General features: G+C 40.5%; 2 protein-coding genes across 8 annotated transcripts in view; one reads left to right on the top strand and one right to left on the bottom strand.

Annotated features, from left to right (window-relative positions):
* MORN1 (MORN repeat containing 1) overlaps positions 1–11,465 on the bottom strand; it is a 216,971-nt gene extending 205,506 nt beyond the window's left edge. For 5 of the 6 annotated variants that reach the window (XM_074218689.1, XM_074218688.1, XM_074218690.1 and 2 more), the window contains exons 1-5: positions 11,126–11,276; positions 6,810–6,881; positions 5,841–5,939; positions 4,585–4,695; positions 824–914 (exon numbers count right to left, since the gene is read on the bottom strand). In XM_074218689.1, the coding sequence (XP_074074790.1) occupies positions 824–914; positions 4,585–4,695; positions 5,841–5,939; positions 6,810–6,881; positions 11,126–11,201 (449 nt within the window). In that variant the 5' untranslated portion in view covers positions 11,202–11,276. Of the gene's footprint in view, positions 1–823; positions 915–4,584; positions 4,696–5,840; positions 5,940–6,809; positions 6,882–11,125 lie in introns of all 6 variants that reach the window. The other variant, XM_074218692.1, reaches the window with a different exon arrangement.
* On the top strand, positions 10,918–25,767 carry RER1 (retention in endoplasmic reticulum sorting receptor 1). 2 transcript variants are annotated; one of them, XM_074218697.1, is made up of 8 exons: positions 10,918–11,025; positions 11,425–11,670; positions 14,694–14,781; positions 17,356–17,460; positions 22,059–22,158; positions 23,318–23,396; positions 24,026–24,161; positions 24,954–25,767. In XM_074218697.1, exons 3-8 carry the CDS (start codon positions 14,701–14,703, stop codon positions 25,041–25,043), a joined length of 591 nt encoding a protein of 196 aa, XP_074074798.1. In that variant the 5' UTR covers positions 10,918–11,025; positions 11,425–11,670; positions 14,694–14,700; the 3' UTR covers positions 25,044–25,767. The 2 variants fall into 2 exon arrangements, with proteins under 2 accessions (XP_074074798.1, XP_074074797.1); XM_074218696.1 differs by lacking the exon at positions 11,425–11,670 and having other exon boundaries at positions 10,919–11,025.
* The last annotated feature ends 262 nt before the right edge of the window (positions 25,768–26,029 follow it).

Genomic DNA, 26,029 nt, shown 5'->3' with positions numbered 1-26,029 from the left:
CCCGCCATGGAAGCCTCTGGAAGCGCAGCTCGGCCCTGGCCCGGGGGCCCGGCTGCCACCCGCGCCCGAGGCTCCCTGGGAACCCACCCTTGCTGGGGCCCGGTGCCCGGTGCCCGGTGGGCCCACAGGAGCTGGGCCCCGAGGCCGGGCCGGGCCCCACGGACGGAGGGAGCAGACGCGGGGCCGGGGCAGGCCGGAGGCTTTTCCCGCGCTCACGGAGGCCGCTAGCCGGACTGCGGCCCGGGCAACGCCCGGAGGATCTGGTGTCGGACAGGGCCGAAGCTGGCCAGGCCTGGCCTGCGAGGGCAGAGGCCCGAGGGGCCCGACGAGGCCCTTCCAAAGCTTTCACTGAATCATCCAGAGGAGCGGCAGGAGCCACACTCCGGGACGGGGTGGCCAGGCTTGCGGACCAGAGAGGAGGAAGACAAGAGGCTGTTTGTTGCTTTTTTCAAGTTTTGCTTTTTCTCAGTAAACAAGCGCAGTAATGACTGACTTTAATAAAGTATCGAGCAGTTTAAACAGTTTTAACTAGTATGTGGAAAGGCAGGCAAAACTATGGCTAAATGGTTTTTTAAACATAGCAGATTTGTCAAGATGTGTGGTCTCTCAGACACATTCAAAACAGTTCTATCAACCACAAAACATGTCAACCATGTTCAGTGAATGCATTAGATAGAGGTAGAGGAAAACACACAGTGAGAACCCTGAGCTTTGTGATTTTGAGCCCAGACTCATTTCTCATTTTTTTTTTTTTTTGGATTGACACAGTATTTCACAAGGAGATGAACCATTGTCTTAAGGATCATGAAGCAATCAGACTTACTTGAAGGTCATCTGTCCCACACCATGCTTTTTATTTTCATGAAAGGAGCCCTGGTAAAATTGTCCATTTTTATCAATGAGGGTCCCATGCCCTAAAAAAAAAGTCATACATGTGACAAAGAAAAAACAAAACAATACAACCATGCCTTATGACTATGATAAAAAACTGTTCTAGACAAGATGATTTGTTTGTTTTGTTTTTTTAACTACAGAAAAAAAATCTTTAGTTTGCAGTAAGGACAGGGATGCTTTAATTTGGATGTTCTATTTAATGGGTTTTCACCTGAAAGGTTCCATACAAAATTCAATAGAACATGATCTCATCAAAGTTTTTGTTATACCTTTCAGGTGATTCTGAAAAGCCCTGAAATGGCATGGAAATATTCCCATTGTCATTTCTCCTCTTTGATGAAATTAAAAACTGAAGTGCATAGTTTGATTAAGTTTTAAGCAAAACAATTAAAAACAAAGTGTTTGTGGGACTCTTTCAGTAACAATCATCAAAGTAATATTTTAGCTGTTTGTAGGAAACATCAGGATCCAGTTCACTCTAGGAATTTTCCTTAAGTATAGATACACTCATCTGATTGTGCCCACTTTCCTCATTGTAAAGGAGGTGCCATGCTTACTACTGAATTGTGAGGGAAGTTTTCTGTGAAAGAGAATAGCAACAGAAATCTCCGGATGTAAATAATGAGGAACAAGTTCAGTCAATCAATGAAAAATCATTTAAAATATTAAGCAATTATTATGTGCTAGTTACTGTGCTATGCAGCTGGGGAATACAAAGACAAATATATTTACTTCTGTATTCATTCATAGATATAGAGACATACACAGAGATAGATATTAATATCTATCTCTTTATGTCCTACCTTGACCTCAGAAAGCCCGTGTTTTCATGTTTTAATGAAGATCATACGCAAAGAAATCAGGTTGTGTCTGTGTGTGTGTGTGTGTGTGTGTGTATGCTACATGCAAGTAAACAGAAGGTAACTTGAGATGGAAAGTATTAATTAGCATTCAGGAAGAGAAGGATGGATTTGAGCTGAGACTTGAAGGAAGCCCAGGAAGCTCAGAGGCCAGGGTATCCCAGGGGTGAGAGGCAGGCAGGTGAACTGGGCCCAGGGAACTACTGGCGGGCCTGCCCTGAGAGGGGCGATGAGGCCAGTGCCACAGGGCAGGTGGCAGAGTGTGTGCAGGAGAGACGAGGAGAAAAGTATGACAGAGAAGTAGATTTTTAATCCTGGAGGGAACAGGGAGCCAGGCTCATGGGACAGGGCCGGAAAGATAGCCAGCTGAAAACCTTAATTAGGATGCACTGGAGAGGGCAGAGATACAAGGCCAGGAGACCTGGGAGCAAGCTTGCTAATAGTCCAGGTGAAGGGTCAAAAGGGCTGTGGCTCTCTGGAGAGAGAAGCATCTAAACAAGAGTTCTAGTAACAATTTAATAACTGGTAGGGTATGTACAGTTAATGAGTTGAGAATAATAATATTTATCTAGGGATTTAAGGTTTGCAAAGCATTTTACAAATATTGTCTCATGTGATCCTCACCAAAACTCTGGAAGGTAGGTTCTATTGCTATACCCAGTTTTCAGCTGAGAAAAATGAGGGAGATAAGTGATTTGCCTGAGGTCACCCAGCCAGTAAGTCCCTGAGATGAGAGTTGAACTTTAACTCTTCCTGATTTCAGGTCCAGAGCTCTAGCCACTAGAACAGCTAGATACACAAGAAAACTGTGAATCTTGGGATGGGTGGGTGGTGCCACCTTTGACAAGTTCAGGGAAATAGAAAAGGACTTAGGGGGAAAGAGAATGATTTTTGTTTTAGGCATGTTGAGTTTGAGATACCAATAGAATATCCAGTTTAAGAGTTTAAAATGTTTAAAAGGTAATTAGTACTGTGGAACTGTAGTTTAGGAGAGAGCCTAGGGATAAAGATAGACAGATAGATGGATAAATGTAAAATATGTATATAGGTTTGTGTGTGTGTATATTATAGATAGATGTATGTATATCTGATCTGCTCTTTCCTAAAATATATATGTGCATATATCTTTACATATAGATAGCTCTCTCTATATATATATAATTTTATCCAGAGCAAAATATATAGATATATATATATATAACTATATATCAAGATATATATTATATATATAGTACCTATTTATCAATCTACATGAATTATCTATATAGAGATGATAATGGAACCCATGGGAACTGGGTGAGATCACCAATCAAGATAGTACAGAGCCTTGGAGAACTCCCACCAGTTATTAGAATTACCTGAAGAAATGGCAGAGAAGACCAAGCAGGAGCAGTTAGAGAGATGGGAGGAATCCCAGGAAAGAGAAGGGTCATGAAAATCTAGGGTGTCCAGGAGGAAAGGGTGATCAAAAGTATCTACTACAGAGGGGTGGGTCAAGAAGAATGGGAATTAGGAAAGGCTAAAAAGAAAAATAAGGAAAGAACTGGTCCACTTTGGTAAAAAACTACAAAACAAACAAAAAACCAAGTTATCATTGCCTTTCAGCCAGAGACTCCTAATTGGAACCTGTTTTTCATGTATTTTTTTAATTGGCTTTTGCCAGGCAATGTGGTTAAGTGACTTGTCCAAGATCACACAGCTAGTAAGAATCAAATATTTGAGATCGTATCTGAGCTCAGGTCCTCCCGACTCCAGGGTCACTGCTCTATCCACCAAACCATCTTAGCTGTCCCTGGAATCTCTATTTTTGTAAATTATTAAAAATTGTATCATAACATCCAGAATTTGTGTCTTTCATAGTGAACAACCCTTCTCTCTTCTATCTTCAGTCTATAACCTATCAGAAGGGGAAGTTTTGAGAGTTTTACCAGAATGTGGACATTGGAAACCCACAAACTTCCAAATTAAGGTAGTTAAACACAAAAGGTATAGAGGGGAAAAAGAACATATAGAAATATTAGTTGTTAGGGGAAAAGTTAAAAAATGGAATCTTTTTTGCAAAGGTTTTGCTTAAAAATTATCTGAGGATACTAAAGATGGCAACCATATTTATGTTTAAAATAAAATATGCCTGGATTTTCAAGAGCTATGGAAGGGATGAGGGGTAAAATATCATTATGGAAAAAGGACCAGTCTTGGAGTCACAAAGACCTAGTTTCAAGGCAGCCTCAAGCAGATGACTACAGGCAAGTCACTTAACCTCTTAGCATCCCAGGAAACTCTCTAAGACCAGGACACAGAAGAACAGCCAATCTACATGTGAGCGTGATGTTCCACACTAGGAAGTTCCCCAAAACACAATATGAGGAACAAGCAGAAATCAAAAAGGGAAAGAACAAAACAATGGAAAGACTGTCATTCATTCATTCACTATTTCTTATTTATCAAGAAAGTCTACATAAAGCAAGCAGGCTTTGGAGAGTATGCTCACACTATCTCTGGATCCTGATCTAATTGGAGGTTGCATCAGCCTACATTCCATTCGTATGGTTTTGGGTGATACAGAGGTGGGCAAACTTATCCAAACTTTCGCATGGACATTGAAATTGTAAAAGACTCCAATTTATTTCATTGAATTTCCAAATGTTGCACATGTAAGTTGCAGCTAAGGAAGTCACCCAGAGGCAGTCATGACCTGACTGGATGACTATTTTAAAAAGCCAGAAATGTTTGGGGATGGAGGGCATCAAATTGTTTGAGGCTGAATTTGGCAATGAGCATTTTCTAGACAATTATAACCAATGTCTAATTATGCTTTAACAAAAACAACCTTCTCTCGCTCCATGGGAAAATTCCCCTTCATATTTTCCACCATCTTTGTACATCATTATTCCATGCCCTTGAAGTTCACCTAAAAAAAACTCTCCAGAATAGGTGTTTCCTGGAATCAGATAAAAGAGAAAAGAAAGAGGCATTTTCAGATTCATTACTAGGGTTTTTTTTTTTTTTTTTTGGTTTTTTGTTTTTAATGTGCCAGGTGCTGTAACAATGAGATTTCTGCCTTTGGACCAATAGTGGCCAACATTGTACTGTTGGAATGAATCACTGACATTTTTTTAAAAATTACTCTTGTGTATTGAATGGGGGGAAGAGGGTCATTAGATCTTTGTTTTAAAACTAATGAATCATAATCCATGTTCCCCAGCAGAATTGAAAGCTCTTAAAATAGGTTAGTTCTAGATTCAAAGAAATGTTCCTGATCCCTTTCACGGTTAGTATAGGAAGTACTTCAGTGTCATGTTTCCTGTGGCCTTAGAGAGGTGTGTGTGTGTGTGTGTGTGTGTGTGTTTCTGGATCTCTGCCTAGAAATGTGAAGTGTGGTTATGGATGGACCATTCTCTTCCAGAAAGCATAGTATGGATCACTCACAGCATCACTCACAGAATACCCAGTCTACTCTGTATTTGCTTGGGAACAGAAAATGGAACTTCAGCAAAGGAAGTTCTCATAAGGTTCCAAATTTTTAAAATAACTTTTATTAAACCCAGGAAATCCAAACAACCTTGTAAACTCCTTTTATGCTAGGGTTCCTAAATGTGCAGGGCTAATGTTCCTGATTATCATATAAAGTTGATGTCATTAGTTTTCTGTTATTTCTTCCTTACTTCCCTACAGATGAAATGTGTCTTTTAATAATTTCAAAGGTAGGGAGGGGTAGGGGGAAGAGAAAGAATAACTAACTGTTCATTTCTGTCACCACAAATTGAACTTGGAAATCCAGTCTGTTGTGGTCTTCAGCACAGAGGTAGGCACAAGACACTCAGCAGGGTCTTTCTGGGTTGAATGGAATCAAACAGCACATGAGGAACGCAACAGTTTTACTTGTTTAGAATATTTACTGAACTTCTCAAGGGTTTGTGCTGCTGTATACATGGGGTTCCTTGTAGAGTACTGTCACTGCAGAGGATCTTCCACCTCAAGTTACAGACAGTAAACCCACCCTGGGCCTTTCCAAAACTGGATATCCATTTATAATAGATGTTTTATGAAAATTAGCAAACAGAATACACTCCAAAGAAAGCTGACCTGATGATGACCAGTAACGCTGTCCCTTTCCTATGATCTCACCATCTACAAATTCACCTTCATAGTAACTTCCATCCTTAAATAGGAGTTTTCCGTGACCTAATGAAATGATAATAGTTCATGTTCAGTATTCTTAAGGTCTACAAAGTGATTTACATACATCATTGTAATTAAAATTCCAGCTTAGTAAAATATGAAAACATGTAATAATAAATCTTTAACTTGGTAAATACTTGGGTTTCGGAGCTGGGAACTTGGCCTCAAGATTTGTGGGTTCTATTATCTGGGCTCACCATACAAAGTCACCATATGACCTTTGAAAGTCACTAGAATACAAAGCAGTCTGCAGAGAACACAACAATACAGATACTTCCACAATTCTAACTAAAATTTTATTAAGCACTTAGATATCACTGTGTTTCAGTCAAATGTGTATAATGTTGATAAAGGTATTAAAATGCAATTAATATTTAGGATATTTAGGATCCTTCAAGAACCTTGGGAGTCCTTCTAGAAATGACCTCAGAATATACATTTGATAATTGTAATCTTAGTACTACGACAAAATGAAAATATGTAATATTACAGAATGAATAAAGAATTGATTTTTTAAAAATCCTTCATCCAGGTAAAGCTTTAAGAAAATAAATCCTGGTACAGGAGAGTCAGACTGAAACTGAGCAGAAATGGTGATATTATAAACTCAGAAAGGACACCACATAGGTCTGATTATATTAAAAAAAGTTAATTATTAAACATTCTTCAAATAACTCCCCTGGACTCTTATATAAATTAAGTCTCTCATTTTCCAGCCTCCTGGGCTGCCATCTTGAGAGGATGGCTACAAAGCCCAGAAGTTGCCATCATTTTTAGAAGATTTTGTCAACAAAAGTTGGGGTTTTTTTTCATTTTTTATTAGATGAAGCAGTTTTCATTCTGTTGATCAATGACTGCATCTCTTTTTCTTACCATGTTTCTTCCCATCTTTCCATTCTCCTTCATATCGAAAGAAAGTATTCTGATATAGATATTGCCCAAAACCTGAAGATAGAAGAGAGGCCAGATGTATTTCTATTCAGTTCAATGAGCATCTATTGTATTCCTTGGATGTATAGGCACTGTACCCCATGCTGAAGATAGCCCCATTGAGTATTTGGTCCTTGCCCATTTTATTCATTACATTCTCCTTTTCTTTCCCTTCTCCCTCTGATCCTTCCAGTATACATTGCTCTGACCTAATCTCATCACCTTGGATATCCCTCTCTACTAGGGCAGCTTCCTTCTCTTCCCTGGTGGAAGCCTGAACTCCTCTCATTGGACTTCCAGCCAGGTTTGGACTTTAAAGAACAAGCTCCCCTTCCTGATTCCTCTTGAGTGTTGTCTTTTTTCAGTAAATCGTTAACTTAGTTCTGTGCCCTAAACCTAAATAATTTTTATCACTGTTTTTTGAATTGACTGAGTCTTGATTCCCATTCTTCCTATCTGCTCCCTTTTGGTCCATATCACGTCCCCTCAAAGTGGGCACCCTCCACCCCCCCCCCAAAGTTCTGCCCTGGATCTCTTCCTTTTTCTCCCTATACTCTCTTAAGAGAACCTCATCAGCTTACAGGTTCAATTATCATTTCTAGTCTAAATCTTCAAACCTGTACATTTAGCCTTGAGGTAATGTTGATAGAACATTTGGCCTCATCTTCTTGAGTCCAAATCTGGCCTCAGATAACTTATTAGATGTGTGACCCTAGGCAAGTCACTTCAACTTGTTTGCCTCAGTTTTCTCATCTGCTAAATGCACTAGAGAAGGAAATGGCAAACCACCCTACTACCTTTGCCAAGAAAACCCCAAACAGGGTCACAAAGAGTTGAACACAACTGAACAATGAGCAAACAGAGATAAGTGACCTGCCCAGGTCATTCACTCATTTCAAGTGTCCAGGCCTGAAGCTCTATCCCCAAAGCCACCATGCTGCCCCCATCTCTGCTACCATCCTTTCCGAGAGGCTCAGACTGTTTTTCTTCTCTTCATGGTGCACTTAAAAAGCTTCTGATGGGGGCAGCTAGTTGGCATAGTGGATAAAGCACTCACCCTGGAGTCAGGAGTACCTGGGTTCAAATCCGGACTCAGACACTTAATAATTACCTAGCTGTGTGGCCTTGGGCAAGCCACTTAACCCCATTTGCCTTGCAAAAACCTAAAAAAGAAAAAAGAAAAAAAAAGAAAGAAGCTTCTGATGTCCATGGAATCTTCTTGTTTTAGTGTTGGACAGCACAGAAAGCAAATAAAGCTGCTTGACATCATTTGGGATTCAAATGTTGATGTTGAATTTTTTTTCTCATATGTAAGTGCTGTTTTGCCTTGTAATTTTAAGATGAACTAAGAAACATTATCAAGTTGGCAATAAAAGCTAATTTCCAACGCCATTCAAAAGCTATTGAAGACAATGGCTGATGGTGGTCCTTCTTAATCAGAAAAAAAATTTCATCTTGGTCCTGAGCTCAAAAAAAATTGCAATGAAACTTTTTTTCTTTTGACATGATGGAATAAACTGCCACATTATGATGGTGTCACTGTAAATTGTAATGTATAATACGACTGGGGGAGGTGATGAGAGGCCCCCCACCACCATCCTTACTATTGAACATGGCCATCCACAATAGGCACAATAGATATATGAATGATCTCCAATAAAACATTTATAGACACAAATCTGAATTTCATATAATTTTCATGTGTCATGAAATACTTTTTCTATTTTTTCCAGTCATTTAAAATTGTACAAAGTATCACAGGTCATTCAAAAACAGGTGGTAGTCTGGATGTGGCCCACAGGCCATATATATATTTATATGTATAGATACACACACACACACATGTGTGTAGTTTTGCCAACCTCTGCTCTAGACTTAAAAGTGGTGGAGAAAAGGTTAAATGTAAAAGTGTGGCATTTGTGCAGTTTTTTCAGAGGTCTGGTTGTTGAGTACTTACTAGCTTGTATCACTGTACCCACTTCACCCAAAGTGTAAGGAGGCAGAACCTAGCACTAGCACTGAGTCTCAATTTCAGAACTGTTATAACTAAGCTCTCCCAAGAGGAAAGAGTAACTACATAACATTTTAAAGTAGAGATTTCATGGCGGGGAGGAAGGTGGATTTTTATATAATGAACACCTAGTAGAAATGAGGAACAGATTTAAAATGAAATAACTGGAGAAAAGAGCTGGAGGAAAATAAGTAAATTAGAAGAAAAAGTATAAACATTCCCCCAGAAATGTTCTCCCTGGAATCTAGAATATACTGGGTGGAACATCAGTGACTATATTAAGACAGCAGGAAATATTAGGAAAAAAAATCAAAACCCTGATAAAAAATGAAAATGCAAGATGCCCAATATCAAAAACTATTGACTTGAAGAACATCCAAGTCAAAAGGGTAACAAGCAGAGATGGGGAAGAAGGGGGAAGAATAAGAGAAAAGAGAAGTCACAAGCAAAACAAATGGAGATGAAAGGGGAGAAGAGGAAAGAAAAGTGAAAAATTGTAATCTAATAGGATCCCTTAGATCACCTCATAGACAACTGGAAAATGGTTAAACAAACTGGGGTAATAATAGAATATTATTCTAACAAAAGAGACAATTTCAGAGACTTCTGGGTAGTATGAACTGATGCTGAGTGAAGTGAGCAGATTGAGAACAACAATTTTTACCAGGACATCAAATGGGAAAAAAGATAAATTTGAAAGACTTAGGAACTGTAACTGATTCAATGACAAATCTGATCTCCAGAGGATCTATGATAAAGCATGTTTCCTGGGCTCTGATGGGTGATGAAAACCAGATGCAGAGACAGACCTATTTTTGGACATGGGTTATCCTATGGGTTCATTTTCTTGGCTCTATTACAAGTTTTTTTCTTTATTCTTCCTCTTGGTTTTTAATGGGGGGCTAGAATTGAGGAGGTCAATTGAGTTAGAAAATAATGCTGCCAAGAAAAGAAAAAGAGGGTCATTATGACATTTTTTTAAAATTCATAGAATTTAAAGAACTGAAAGGAAGCATAGACAAAAGCAGAACAGTTTTGCAAGTGGCACGTTCAATTGATAATTATCGTACTATTATGATCTGTATATCACATTAATATTATAACTAGAATATATTTTATGACATTGAAATCATATGATACATAATAGTTATATATAATTATAAGATAATATTATAATGTTTTTAAAGTAAGTAGTATGACCTGGAGATTCATAGATTCATGTAGGATTTTCTTTGGGGTTTAACTTTAGAATTAAAAAAAAACCCAAAACCAAATTTTATCCTTTTTAAAAAAGAAACAATCTATATGCATGGTAGAGATTCACAACTTCATAAGGAATTCTCTTTTTCTCCTTTTGTATTTTGGAATGCCCGTGTTTGTTTAATGTAGGTGAGTTCACAATGAACCAAAAAGAAAATCTGAAAAAAAAAGGAAAAACTGACTGAAAGGCCTTGGGGCTGGCAAGGGAAACCAGATCCGGCCGGGGCCACCCTTTGTTTGGACTGGACACACACCGGGGCAGGGGAGGGCCCTCTCCGTCCCCTCCCTCGGACATCAGCCGCTGGGGTCAGGGTCAGGGTCAGGTCCTTGTCCAGCAGGCGCTCCTCTGGGCCGGGCCTCCACCCGCTTTGGGGAGATTCTACAGTCTTTAAGAGGCCAAAGCTGGGGGCACAGTGGGCGGAGCCCCCTGGAGTCCGGAGGCCCCGAGTTCAAGTGTGGCCTCAGACACTTGATAATGACCCGGCTGTGTGGTCTTGGCCAAGCCACTGAAGCCCATTGCCTTAAATAAAAAAAACTAAAAATCCCATAATTCTGTCTATCTGCTCCTTCATCGGCCCCCCGGGGTGACCTTGTGGGCGCGCACGGCCCGGGCTTGGAGCCGCCTCCCCCGCCGCCCGGCAGAGGGCGCGCGAGGCCCGGGAGGAGGCCCCGGCGGCCGCGCGGGGGAGGGGCGCGGAGGGGCCCGCGGCGCATCACGTGCCCCGAGGTGCCCACGACCCCCGGCCGGACCCGGCGGCGGAGGAGGAGGAGGAGGAGGAGGAGGAGGAGGAGGAGGAGGAAGGCTCCCGCCGCGCTCCCGCCCGCTCCCCCAGGCTAATGGCGACGGGCTGATGGCGGCGCTCCCAGGCTCGCCGGGGCCGAGCGGAGGTAACCGTGGGGGTGGCGGGGCGGAGGGGTCGGGGGTCGCGAGGTCAGGCCCAAATCCCCCCTCCCCCCGGACTCGGGGGTCGCCCCGCACTGCCGTTACCGTCCCGCACCATCCTGCGCACGGAGCCCCGGTATGGCGAGCGGGAGTCCTCGGGCCCCCGGCCCGCGGAGGCCATTTTGCCTGCCGGAGTTTGCCTTAACGACCGCAGCCCCTTCTCCTATTGGGCGCTTGGTTGCTAGGGGGCGGGGCTTCCTCCTCGTCGGGCAGTGACTTAGGAGGGTGGGCGGAGCGGGGGGGGAGGAGGAGAGGAAAGGGAAAAAAAAAAACCCTTCCGCAAGTGCAGTGCGCCTGCGCGGCCCGCCCCGGCCTCCCTCTTCCTCTCTCCCCTGTCCTTGCAGGCAGCGGCCGGGCCTGCGGGGCCAACGGCTCGCCGGCCGGCGCCGGAAGCGGAAGTCTCCGGAGTCTGGCAGCCCCGCCTCCCGTGGGGCGCCATCTTGGATGCCCAGGAGGAGCGGCTGGGGGGCGGAAGTGCCGGGCGGCAGCCTCCCGAAGCCAGCGCACCGGCGGCCGCAGCGCCGCTCCTCCTCCTCCTCCTTCCCGTGGCCCTGAGGGGCGTCGTGGCCGGGCCGCAGCGGCGCAGCGAGGTGCGGGGCCGGGGCCAGGGCAGGCGGGGCCTTGCGCCGCGGCGGGGGCCCGGGGCCTGGCGGGGCCGGGCGGCTGCGTGGCGGCGGGGCCGAGGCCCGGGCCTAGCGCGGCGGCTCCTCCCCACTCCGGGGCTGACAGCCCGCCCGGGGTGGAGCCGGGGGCCGCGGCGGGGTGGGCGGCCGCGGGGCGCAGCACGGAGCGGCGGGCCTCCGCGGGCCGCCCCGGCCGGGGCAGGCGTGGGACAGCGGCGTGGGCTCCGCGTCCAGACACGCACGCACGGGCACACGCGCGTCCGCGGAGGAAGAGCGCGGGCCGCGCGGCTCCCGAATGAATGGAGCCTGTGCCCGGCGCCGTGCCCCCGACCCGCGTGTGCGCGTACGTGTGGGCACACGGGGCCCTCGCCAGGGCTCGGCGAGCGGCGCGTCTGCAGGATTGAACTGTTGCCCTAGACCTTGTGCGGGGGCAGAGGGGGCAGAGGGGGCGCGGCTGCCCGGGCCCGTCGGGCCCCAGTCGTGTTTGCCTGTCATCTGGGCTTTGCTAGCGACGGAGCGGCCAGCCCTGACTGGCTTTATTTCTGCAAGTTTCAAAATAGAAATAACTGCGGGCCTGATTTCAAAAACGACATTGTTTGTAAAGTTGTGAGCCTTTTTTTCTATTCGTTGAAGTAGTTGCCCAAGAAATGATGACATCTCTTGGATAGTTGAATCTGAAGGTTTAGGCCCTCCTAACCCCCCCCCCCCTTTTTTTAAGGACTATGACAACCTGTGTGTCAGAATAGAAATTGTCAGGACCACGTTTATTTATGCTGCATGTCCGAAGTCCCGTATTATAACTTCCAGTCCTGGTTGTAAAAACCTTACAACCTCCTTAGTTGTGAAACGGATCACTCAATTGATTTGTTCACTTTGGGAGCTAAAACTGATTGAAACACATACTTGCTATTGGGAAGCTTCTTTCCCCAAACTGTTTAAGTATGTTTGGAGTACAGAGCACTGAAATTTTCCAGTTTAGTATGGGATCTTAAATGATTTGAAACATTTGTCGTTGGTATATTGAAACTAGCCTTATTTTTTCCTTTTAGGTAGAAAAAGCTCTAGCCATTGCACCTAAATTAATAAAAAAAAACATCTTGAAGCTTTTGTCTTATATTTTAATATTGTGGAATACTCTTTGCCCAAATTGTATCCCTTTAAAACTGAACAAAATTTTGGAGACATTTGACCAAGAATACTTAATTATATACTTATATAATTATAATACTTAATGCTTAGTTATTTAACTAAGGCTTAAGTGATATATGTAATATATATTTATATATATCTAGCAGGTCAATGACTTATGAATTTTCCTAACCTTTCACATATATATATATATATATATATATATATATATATATATATATAGTGAAAAGATGAGATATTACATTAGGTTATTGAGATTTTGAAGCATTTTATCAAATATGTCACTGGACAAGTTTTGTTTTTTTCCATATTTGAGGGAGTTGCAAATCATAATATTCATATTTGTCAAGAAAGTCATTTTAAAGGCCCACAAGAAATTATTAGAGTAAGTCTTATCCTAGGACTTTATAGTCTTAACAAGCTTTTAAAGCCATTATTCAAGGAACCCCAGTCTAATGAAACTTTAGCAAGCCTGTTAGCAGGGGTGTCCCTGGAAAGTCATTTGTCCTAACTCTCTTTAGAACGACTTTCTTCCCCCCTCCCAAATATTAGTGAAATTGAAGTCTTGTCCTAAATTTTCATGTACAGCTACATTTGAACACTTTTACTTATCTAGCCTAGCTTTTACTATCACTGTGCCACATTACTTTGTTCCACCCATTGGTGATAGATCCAGGAAGTAAAGGTCTAATAGAGTCAAATTCAGAACTTTTTTAACCATGTAAATTTGATGATGTGGCACAGTTTCACTGCTCAGAGTCCATTCTGACCTGTTGTAAAGATCTAAATCAGTACCCTGAAGCCAACAGATTTATGTGTCAAAACTCACTTTTTAAGTAACGTGTATCCTGAGTGAAGCATTTCCCTTGGTCTAGGTTTGGTCTGGAGAAAGGGCGGGGCCAGGGTTTAAGTTTTATTTCTGACATTTCCATTCATGATAATGATGAAAGAATTCTTAGTATCAAAATGGTTATGGCATATTATTACTTAACATCTTGCTGCTGAATAGCTTTTGCCTATATTATTCTCATGGTTTCACAAGAACCTAATGAAGTGAATGAGAACAGATTGTTGCTCTTAATTTATCAAGTAGAAACCTGAGACACCTCCCAGGAAGTACATGATATTTTTTTCTTTAAGGGCTAAGAATAAAACTGATTTATAGAACTGAGAGTTCTGGTATTTCCAGTAGAGGAAATTGTTTTTAAATAATCTTTATTTTTGAATTAGGAGAAGAAAATATTTTTTATTTAGAAGTATTTACTTCTATTCTGACATCTTTATTGCTTTCTTCTGTTTTTAACAGCCTCATTTCCAAATACTTCTCTCACTTCCTTAATAGTGGGCCATCCCTTTTTATAACAAAAGGAAAGAAGAAGCAGTTTAGTAAAAGTAACCACTATATCACCTGAGTCTCATTTATTTTCGATTAAATCAGCATGTGTGTGTGTGTGTAAGTGTGTGTAATATTTTTGCAAGTAGACAGGTTAAAAATCCTAAATAGAAGATTGGGTGCCAAAAATGTTGTGTAGTCATTTCCTGAGATTGAGCAGCTAGTCTATTTCTTAAATATATTTTAGCAATCAAGAATCTATGATAATCTTGTTCCTTAAGATGGTAATCAGTGTTAATCAACATTTGGGGCAGTTTATTTTTCCAGCCCTTTTGTCTTTTTCTATACCAGCATTGAAAAAGAATGTCTGTTGGTATTTTACCCTAGAAATAGTATAGCTAGATTATTTCTATGTAGCCACCAAACACTTTTTTTTTGAGAATAAAACCTTCAAATACTGCTCAAGCATTCTTGGTTTCTTTAACTTACAAATACTTTGTATTTTCAGCAACAGAATGTCCGAAGGAGACAGCGTTGGAGATTCTGTTCATGGGAAGCCTTCTGTGGTGTTTAGATTTTTCACAAGACTTGGACAGGTTTGTTTTATGTGGATAATTGAAAGAGCAACTAATTGACTAATTATTTTCAACAATTATTTGTAATTGTATTCCAGAAACAGTTAATTATAGTCTTTGGGTATCCCTGAGTATCACTGCCCACTTTGAGAGGGACACAGAATTCTTGACTTATTCTTTTTTGTTTACATTTCATTTCCTAAAATGATCTTATTGCTAGATGCAAAAAAAAAAACAAAAAAAAAACTTGAGCCTGTGTACTTTTATCCTTACTGATTCTTCTTGTAAAGCCAAGTCCTGCTCATCCTTTGAGGTGTGGTATAAATCTTTTCTCCAGGAAACCTTCTCTTACCTCTCCAATCTACAGGGTTCTTTTCTTTGAACTCCTAAGTGTGTTGCATTTATTTGGTGTTAATTGCCTTTTGACAGGGGTCTCATAAAATTGTCATTTGTGTCTCCTGTTATTGAGCATTTCAAGGGTTTGTTTTCGCTTAATAAGATTAGAAATTCCATGATGACCAGTATGTCGTCATGTTTTGTTTCTTTACCACTGCTACAGCCAACAGGCACTTGGTATATATTTGTTGATCATTGTTTAGCAAAGTGGTTTATTGATTTAACAAACATTATTTGCTGGGGAATAGTAGGTATAAGGAATATGTGCTGTGTAGAGGCATATATTTTAGGATGCTTGAGGAGGGAGAGCTCTTGCAGGAAAGGCAGGTGAGTGGTGCCTTGGGTACCTTATTTGGGCCTTGAAGTAAAGGAAGGACTTTGGAGAAAGGAGAAATTGGCAGTTTAGTTTTTACCAGAGGGGAAAGAAATGACCAAAGACATGAAAATGATGGCCTGTAGGGTGAGAGGGGTAGAAAGTAGTCCAGGTTACCTATAACATAGAGTAGGTAGCAATCCAGAAAGCAATATTGAAGCCACATTTTAAAGGGTCTTTGAATGTGGAATCAGAAAGGTATACTTTGGTAAGAAATAAGTAGACACTGACACTGAAGGCTCTCTGTCTCCCCCCAAGAATTCAGACCCTCAGTATCACCAGCCCAATCACCAGCTGCAGTAGCCCAACTGTCCTTTTCACTTGCAGGCCCTCCTCCATCTTTGAAGCTGTTGACAGAGTGCCCTTGTGCAGAGAACTGGGGACAAGCAAGAGATGGTTTTGATCTTCTCACAGATCATTCCCTGCTTGTCCCCAGACAGGTGTATACACATTGTGCATTTGGAGGTATAAAGAAAAGGCCATATGATTTGTGGTGGAGAAAGTTACGGAAAGGTTACGGAAGAGATGGTTATGGAAGAGGAATTGAGTCAGTGTTGGAAAGGATGGTACTCCTGGATTAGGACAGTAGCAGTTCAGATTGGAGTTTTCCCTGTCTCCAGACAGAAGCCCTGGGAGGGGAGAAGATCACCAAAGGAAGAAGAGCAAGAGAGCATACTCTAAGAGGTTGAAGGAAGAGGGAAGACTCAGGAGGAATGCTTGGGGAAATTGTGTTGCAGAAGCCAAGAAAGAAGCTGTGGTATCCAGAAGGACAGGGTGATCTTCCCTGCTGTATGCTACAGACACAGGTCAAGGAGAGAAGGCCAGAAAAGGTGTCATTAGTGACCTTGCAGAACCTCCTTTAGAAACTGGACTGATATAAAGGGATGAAGAAGTCTGGATGGAAGTTTAGGAGTGAAGAGGAAGAGAGAGAGGACACTGGCAAAGAAAGGAAGACTTTGTTCATAATCATTTTATCCTTCATTTTCAAAGACGACCACAACATCAGGGAGGTGATGCCATGACAAACACATGAATTGGATTCAAATGAGGTAGTGCTGTGCTAGGTCCCTAGTCTCACATTCTCGAAGACTATATATAAAATATTGGGATATTATCCATATTAGTGTTTAGGCTCTCTGGAAAATCAAAATGAAACCACACTTCAGAGTACATTTAAATTTCACAAGTTCAACCAACAATTTCATATAAACCATACAAATTTAATTTAAAACTTAGCTTGTAGGATTGAGTCCAATATATGAATTTGTTGGTACTCTGCTACTGATAAGTATTAATGAATATTAATGTATTTCTAATGATATAATTATAACATAATTATATACTAGCGATATTTTTGATCAAGATGGTTGGTTACTCCTTAGGATATATATATATATATGCACACAATATACATACATGTATATATGTATTTGAATATATATATATTTGATTTTCAAATTTTTTACTTTTCTACATTGAATAAAAGTATTACCTCATAAAGTTGAATTGTTTCATTACAAGTTTCTTTTAGTATTTTATTAACCTAGGTTGCCTTGTAGAAGTCATAGATGCTCTTTTGCATTTTTTATGGCAAAATCCTTGTTTTTGTTTTTGTTGTTGTTGATTCATTTGGATCTAATTGTTGTGTTACAGCTCTTTGTGAGAGAGAGTGTATGTGTTTATGTATGTGTGTTTTTAAAGCTGAATGAAGCATGTTTCTGGAGCAGTATGTTATAAATAGACAAAATTGATTTTTGAAGTAAAAGAAAACCATAACAGGAATTATTCTCTCTATAAATACATTTTAACCATTTTTATTTTTTTAGATTTACCAGTCCTGGTTAGACAAATCTACTCCTTATACAGCTGTGCGATGGGTTGTAACTTTGGGATTAAGTTTCATCTACATGATTAGAGTTTACCTATTACAGGTAAGTAAGAACTGAAATAATAATGGGTATTTAAATCCATGTATTTAAAGCAATATTAATTGGGGCAGTGTTGGATGTTAAATTGCTTAGTTGTGCATTTATTAGGATAGCAGATGCTTAATAAGTGCTTATTGATTTAATTATCATGGGATATGCAATTCTGTTACCATTTTTCAGTAAACAGTAAATTTAAATGATTATCTTTTTAAAAGTTTGTTTCATTCATTCTTCATTGATTTTTAATATTTTGGCATAGCCTGTTTAACTTTGTTGTTTGACCATTTAGTGTCTATATTTTACCTTGATACTTTTTAGGCCAGAGATAGCATCAGAGAGAATTTGTTCCTGCATTCAAGTAAAATTATGACCTCAGAAACTAGTACTTCTTGTGGAATAAGTCATGGTCTTTTTTTTTTTTAACTATATTTCCTGAATAAAGCATCTTCACAAACTTTCAGTGTTATACGAGAATTAAACTGCCTCACAATAAATCTTTGATAAGGCAAAAAAAATTAAAGAGCAGTTTGTTAAGAAGAACTTGAATTAACTTAGGAAAATTCTAGTATGTGTATGTTAAAATGAAAATGAAGTGAAGAACTCTTTAACTAGATAAAAGCCAGAATTTCAGAGAAGAGGATGATCCGTGGCCATTGAGTCTGACTCTTGACAGAAAGAGTCCTCTCTATCCCATCCAGTCACTTGGTTGTCCAGCTTTTATCTAAAGCAGTCTTTTTGACTTTTGGACCCTGAAATTGTTTTAGGTTGTGTTGAGCCTCTGGGACCCAAAAGAACAGTCAAGGCCCACTTGCAGCTCTTAGGCCCCTTCCTAAGCCTCTATTTCCTGCCTGAATGTTCTCAGGCCTTTGAGCTCCCTGAGCGTCCTCCTCTAGCTCCTTGCCAGAATGTTCATCCTCTCCTGCATTGTCTGGAGACTGAACTGTTATGTTGTTAAAATGTGGCTCAACAGAATCACCCCTGACTGGGCCGCTCTGCCACTCTGTCCTGTCTTTCTTTTTTAATTTCCTTGGTTTTTGCAAGGCAGTGGGGTTAAGTGACTTGTCCAAGGTCACACAGCTAGGTAATTATTAAGTGTCTGAAGCCAGATTTGAACTCAGGTACACCTGACTCCAGGGCTGGTGCTCTATCCACTGTGCAACCTAGTTACCCCTTGCCCAAACTTTCTTAGCTCCCCTTGCCCAGAGAGACACCAGACCTTTTTCAGAAAACACTCCTTCCCCTGTCTTCACTTCCCTCGCCTTGTTCTTCTACAGTGGGCTTTTTGAGGCCAAGTGTAAGGCCCCAGCCTTCTCTGAGCCCAGGGTTTGGAATCCTGATAATCATTTGGCATCATTGTCCCTTTCAGAACCCTCATTGGCCCATTTGATGATTGTCATTTTACTGAAGCTATTGGTAATGTCATTGATTGGCACAGCCACACAAATCTTTTTTGGTTCAGCAGACATTTATGCAAGATCCTTCTGAAGGGGTCACACAGCCTCTACCTCTCAGTTGGCATCAGATTCTAGACTCACAATGAAATTCAGGCAGTGAGCTATTTTATTGGGCTTTGTTTTTATGTAAGAGATTGTAGTGCCAGAAGAGTGTAACCTTTCAGATTGTAGCTGTAGGCTCAGCTCTTCTTAACACTCATTTGTAACCTCTGGCTTTAAGCTTGAGAGTAAACTCCACATGGTTGCTTAATGTGAACTTGAGGGGACATATTTGACTTTTCTGTTAGTTTTTATTAGTGGGAAAAGAATGAGATGTGAATTTCAGTAATCTGATTCATCTGAAATCTATGTTAGCAAATATTTCCTCAATACTTCTATTTGTTTAAGTCATTGGGCATACAGAGACAATAAAACCCAAAGAGACTCTGGTCTCGAGAGCTATTCCTTGTGCTGTGAGCTGACCTTGTAAGAAACATAATGTAAGCTTTGAATTGCAGGCTTGTGAGGAGTGGTAGTTGAAATGAGAGTAGTATGAATTTTTGTGACATTTTTATATTTGTAGTTAATTTGTTGCTTTATTGAGTAGTTACAAATTTTCGGTTGGTATTACTGTTCCAAATTTAAGATGAAGAAACAGGCCTCTGGCAATCTATAGCTTGTGAGTTTATGACAGAACGCAGATTGGAACTCATGAAGCCCATAAATTAACAATCCAGATGGTCAGATTTAGCAGCTAATTTCAGAAATAAATGTGATTATTTTCTTATTTATCTTCTGGTCATTTTAATTTAAATAGCACACATATACATTGAGATGTTGAAAAGTAGAAAATCAGATTATGAGTACATTTCAAATTCTTCAAAAGTTGCCTGGTGATTGCCACTAAGGACAGTTGGGTGTTTTGCTTATTCCTTGTACCTAGAAAGTTGGTCATGAAATGCTTTTGGTGATAACAAGTATTCAGAGCAGGAAGTTATGAGTCTTGGAGACCCAGAACAGGACCTCATTTTAGGAATGGTGAAAACAGACCAAGGCAGGGGAGGAAGGAACAGTCAGGGGGAGCCATGGTCTGAACCTAGGGTCACAGATTTCCAGTGCTCTTTCCACTATCCCATGCCGAATTTGTTGTTGCAGCTGGAAAAAGCTGACTTGATTTTATTGGGAATAGTTCAGTCCTTTATCTTTCCATATGTCTCCTCTCTCCAGTACAGAGAGTTCATAGGCAGTTTATATAACAATATGACTAAAGGAAAGGAGCATTTGAAGAGTCCTTTTTGTACATGAAATGTTCAGTTGTCTCGTGAAAGCAGTAGCTGCCACTGTCATCATATTGACTCTGAGATGGAAGTAATTACAGGTCAAGGCATGCTCAAATTAGCAGGCATTTATGAATACAGAGACAAACCCAGGCTAATGGGGTTGGAGAATAACAACATGCATATAACTTTATACAGACAAGACCAGGACAGGGTAAATTGGAAGCATCATTAGACTTAAGGAAATGAGACTGACCTTATTAATAATATAGCAACACCTCCAGTCTACTGATTTCTAGGAGTACTTTATATATAATTCAAGTATAGATCTTATATGTATTATCAGAAGATGATGCTCAGGAAGTTTGATAGTTTTTTTTTAATTAAGCAATAATTTGGACCACTATGGTTTGAATCTGAGTGCCACTGTGATGTCAAATCATTTCACTTCATGGACCTTGTTTGTTCATCTCCAAATGAGGGAATGAAATTAAAACTTTCAAAGTTCCCTTGCATTTCTAAGATATTGTGATCCTTATTATAAGATTGAATCTATCGGGGAACAACTAATGATACTGGAGGGAAGTTGTAGAATATTTTAGATGTGGCTTGTTAGATGATACTAATGAACGTGCTTGGTCCACTTTCCCCACAAATCTTCAGAGAGGTCTTTTGGGGAAATAAGATATATTTTGTATTGTCAATAGGAAATGGGAGCCTGAAAGTGGTTGAAATGCTTAGCTTCCCCTTTGTGGCTTCGATTGTATTCATATCAGCGTCTTTAAGTCCTAATTTAGCTTTCTGCCTAGCAGGTATTTTAATGAATACACTAAGATAAACTGGTACCATTTTCTCATTGGATGAATGTGACTTTGTTCGAATAAGTGTTTGAAAGCAAGTCTGGCAGACCACTAGTGTCTAAGTCCTTGAACTTGTTTCTTTTCTGTACTTTTTTCTCCTTGAAGGCTTGTAAAAAAGTCATTGTGGTCTCCTTGTTCTAATTGTCCCTCCAAAGATTGATACATTTTATAGTGTGTATTTTTGTATTTTATAGTGTGACATAAGTTTGGCACTAGATTATTCACTGCCTGTTATTCATACTGCACATGATAATTATCCATCATCATCATTTATCTAATTGCTGAGTGCTTTATAAATTAGCTATCATTTGACCCCTACAACAATCGTGGGAGTTATCCCCATTCTTCAGATGAGAAAACTGAGGCGAACAAAAGCTTTGCCCAATGTCACACACCTTATAAATGTGTGGAGTCAGACTAGAACACAGATCTTCCAGGGGCGGCTAGGTGGCACAGTGGATAGACCACTGGCCCTGGAGTCAGGAGGACCAGAGTTCAAATGTGGCCTCAGACAATTAATAATTAACTAGCTGTATGGCCTTGGGCAATCCACTTAATGCCACTGCCTTGCCAAAAAAAACCTAAAAAAAAACCCCAACAAAACATACCACAGGTCTTCCTGACTCCCAAGCCCAGATCTCTATCCACTGAGCCACTTAGCTGCCATCCTTTACCAATATTTGTCTTTTAATACTAATTTTAATTTGCTTTTCAAAATTTAACATTTGATTGAGAGATTGATTAGCCCTAAATGATATTCTTGCAAAACTTTGCAATTTGCATTCTACGTTGTCCATCCCAATAAAGTAGCAAGATTGTAAATTGATGTGAAAAAAGTTTGTCTTCTCCACATAGGATATAACTTTTATTATGATGAGTAGTCTATATGAGCATGTAGCTTATGATTTTATCAAAGAAAAGATCCCCAACACTCACCAACAAAACTCTTAGAAAAGAGCAACCCATGTTAAGGTTACTCCAGCCGTTGAATGGGGCAGATGTGTCTGTAACCTTTGGTTTTGTTCTCTCAGGGTTGGTACATCGTGACATACGCCTTGGGAATCTACCACCTCAATCTTTTCATAGCTTTCCTTTCGCCAAAGGTAGATCCCTCCTTAATGGAAGACTCAGGTATGCTGGGGTCGGTCCATTGTCTGGGAATGTTTGGTGATAGGGGAACTGGTGAGATCCCTCATTCGTAGACACTGAAGGTCAGATTTTTTTCTTGGCAGTCTGAGCCCTTAATGGTAGTTTATAGTCTCTGTCCTCCCTTCCAGCTCATCACCATCCTGGGTGTTGGCATCAGTTGCATTGCTTTCTTTTGTCAATTGGTGAAGTAGACCTTTCAGACAGCTCCTCTATATTGGAAGCCGCTTGTCAGTCTGGGTCTGTAATCTGGAAACAAGTTACTCTGGTGCTTTCTGGTTCCCATTCTTTATTTGTACTTGCACACTAGCTGATTCTTTAGGGTTTGATCTCTACATGATAGGGTTTGATCTCTACATAAAGCAGCTGCTGGGGTCCTTGTTCTATGATTACCTAGTGTCTCCCTATCTCACTCAGACTGGCTGCCCTGCTGAAGCAGGCTTTTGGTGACCAGAGAGCAGGGAGGGTGGAGTACTCCTTTATGAAGGGTGAATCCCAGCACCACTGCTGAAAAATGTCTTCTGAACATAATCTCACTTTTTGTATGGGAAGAGCAGTAGTCTTTGAAAGACAGTTTAATCTGAGCTTCCCCCCCCCCCCCCAATTTCATAGAGAGGCTTACCTTCAGGTTATGTTCTTTTACCAGTAAAGTTGATTTTTTTCTATTAGAACACTGATTATAGAACAAACCTATACTCTTTTTTTGAATGTCGACATTTGAAGGATGCTAGGAAGGGAATGATTAGTTCTTGTGAATAAAATATACTGATTTATATTTGTTACCTATTTGACTCTTGGAATGCATTGAATAGGATCAATATTTTGCATCATGTGGTCCTTATTACTATTTCTAACTGGTGTGTCATTAAATGCGTAAATTGAATTAAATGTACTAGGATTGCTAACAAAATGAATCTCATGTGATATGATATTGTTAATGCTTTATTTATAAAACAGAAGAACCAGTCTTTAAAATGAATAGCCATTCTTTAGACTTTGATGTATGAAGTTTGCGATTATTAATTTTAGTGATAGTCTTTAGTTTTTAGGATTATCAGGCATGTAATAATTGTTGTGATAGCAATTTGAACATTGCTTCTTTGAAAGGAGGATATCTCACTTAAATTTACATGACACTTTGTAGATGAAGGGCCTTCTTTACCAACAAAACAAAATGAGGAATTTCGTCCTTTCATTCGAAGGCTTCCAGAATTTAAATTTTGGTAAGTGGATTCTCAGTGTTTGCTTTTGAACTATTGTAAAGGCTATTTTGATTTCATGCATTTTCATACTTTTGCATTGTCTTGACCAATTAAATCTTTCCTTTATGGTTGACCTTTAAGGGACTAATGGTAATCCCACTTATCTCTAAGTGTAAAAACAAAAAAAAAGCTTGCCTTTTCTTTCTCTAAGGGGTCTTTTTTATATGACCAGTACCATCACCGTGCTGATTATAAAATGGAGGCAGTGTTTGATGACCAGCATCTCTTATTTGAGCAAATGTGGCCATGTGGGCCTCTCATCTCAGTTCAAGTGCTGAAACCCACAGATTTTAGTGGAATTTGGCTTGGACTGAGTAACTACCACTTTCTGCTTACGTGTAAATTGGAAAAAGCATTTGAGATATTGGGAAATAAGTTTGATGTGATGATGTCTTGTCCAAATAGACAGCACTTTATGCTGTTAGAAAGAAATGAGGGATGACATTGTATGAGCAGATTCTCATTTCTTTTTCTTGAGCCATGAGATGGTCAGCATTCATCAAGACCTGAGGTCCCAGTGACCAGCCCTGCAGTTAGGCTCAGGCTGGTGTGCCTACAGCTGCGTTCATCTTTTCTCTCTTGGCTTTTAGGCACTCTGCTACTAAGGGCATTCTTGTTGCTATGATCTGTACGTTTTTTGATGCTTTCAATGTCCCAGTGTTCTGGCCGATCCTTGTGATGTACTTTGTCATGCTTTTCTGTATCACCATGAAGAGGCAAATAAAGGTAAGACTCCAGAGCCCCAGTGGTAGTGACTGTCATCTGAGACCTCAGAATGGGGGCTGGCACTATTTGACCACATTTTTCAGATTGGGAAGGTTGCATTTTATCCATCTATTATGGGTCAAGCACTGTGGAGACAGACAGAAGTGAGAGTCTCCTCACTCAGGAAATATGTTAAATAGAAAACACAAATAGAGGGTGGTGGTTGAGCTAGCCCTTGAAAGAAGCTAGCAGGTCAGAATGGTAGATGTGAGGAGGGAGATCACTCTAATGGTCAGATATGCTTCGATAATAATGTAAGTAATGCAGAGGTCATTTTTGTAGTGGTGTAGTAATAACCTTTAACTTTTGATAAGGGACTTAGCATTCAACAGTAACTTGCTTGCAGCTCTTTACTTTGGGCTCACCTAAGTGTCTGATTTGCCCTGACCACTTCACTTTTAGGGCAAAGAATTTGCTGCTTGGGAATGAATACATGTTGCTGTCATGGCCACAGTACTTCATCTTGCACTGCAGCCCCTTTTTTCAGACTGGCATTCTTTGGCCTCTCTCCCAGCCCTGAGACAACTTCTTAGAGGAGCTGGGCTTTTGTACTTCTTCAGTATTATGCCTAATCAGTCATATAAATGACATGGTACTTAAGTGACAGTCCAGGAACCAAGTTGGCTCATAATTTCATAGATTACTTCTCCTTAAAAGATGCAGAGAGGACATTGAGTTTGGTGGATTTTCAGGGGATGTGTGTGTTCTGTTGGGAAACTGTGTGTGGGTAACTGAATTATCTTTCTCTTGCAGCATATGATTAAATACAGGTATATACCGTTCACACATGGGAAGAGGAAATACAAAGGGAAGGAAGACATGGGGAAGACATTCGCTAGTTAAAATCTGAACTGACCCTGTCGCCACATAATCCAAGAAGAACCGTTTTGAGCCATTGTAACAATGCCTTTTTTCTTCATATAAAGTAGTTGATTATGAGGGAGTCGAAATTTTCTTTGTAAAAAGGATCTTCAATTATTTGTAACGGAAATGTCAGAAAGGTTTTGAAGACGCTGGCATTTAAACCAAATTGCATCGAGGTCATTTTTCGGTCATGTCACGTGTTTCACTCTGAAGGGATTCTGGGAGACTGCGACAGTGGGAGAACAGTCTTATGTTAACGGTGACCTCCGTCACCATCACAATCCGTTTGCATGGCCCCCGAGTGCTTCGGTGTGAGTAGGGAAGGAGGGAGGGAAGCATGCCGGGAGCTGCCTTTTGCTTCTTCTGTGGTATGGTATTCATGGGGATGTCTAAAGCCTCCTTAAGATGCAGTCGGCGACCTTCAGTTGTCTGGGCACATGCATGGTATTTGGGGGCCATAATCAAGTCTCATTGAATAGTAGAGCTGATGATAAATTGAATGCTGCCTTTTTCCTAAAGAACTTAACATTTTAAAGGTGATTTTCAAGTAACTGTATATGGGGGAATCTTAATGCCAGTTTCCTAATTGCATCGAACTAGAGATGTTTAAAGTTTGGCTCTTTTCATAATGACTCAAAACTTTGTTCTTAATGACCATGATTTCTTTTGAGGGCCCTGAATTATAAATATATAAATATATATATTTTCATTGTTTGAAATTATTTTGACACATTTCTTTGATACTTAAAGAAGTGGGGTTGGTTTTGCTTTGGTTTGGGGTTGGGGCTATTTTGATTTGGTTTTGTTTTGGGTTTTAATTTTTTTTTGGTTTTTTTTTTTTGGAGTTAACTTTTTTTCTTTTATGCATCCCCTTCAGAACTCAACACAACTGGCAGTAATAGACCAATTTTGTGGGTTTTAACACATAGCTTTTCGTTTTCTATGGAAAAAAAATAGAACTATGA

Source organism: Macrotis lagotis, chromosome 1 (assembly GCF_037893015.1).
Source record: "Macrotis lagotis isolate mMagLag1 chromosome 1, bilby.v1.9.chrom.fasta, whole genome shotgun sequence".
Lineage (NCBI taxonomy): Eukaryota > Metazoa > Chordata > Mammalia > Peramelemorphia > Peramelidae > Macrotis > Macrotis lagotis.
The sequence above is the reverse complement of the archived record's forward strand: the minus strand, read 5'-3'. Positions and strand labels throughout refer to the sequence as shown.

Excerpts from the sequence above, each read along its gene's own strand:
- RER1 (XM_074218697.1), top strand. The coding sequence starts at position 14,701 with ATGTCCGAAGGAGACAGCGTTGGAGATTCTGTTCATGGGAAGCCTTCT. Across the intron at positions 14,782-17,355 it reads TTTTCACAAGACTTGGACAG|ATTTACCAGTCCTGGTTAGA; the intron begins GTTTGTTTTATG and ends TTATTTTTTTAG. Across the intron at positions 17,461-22,058 it reads TTAGAGTTTACCTATTACAG|GGTTGGTACATCGTGACATA; the intron begins GTAAGTAAGAAC and ends TTGTTCTCTCAG.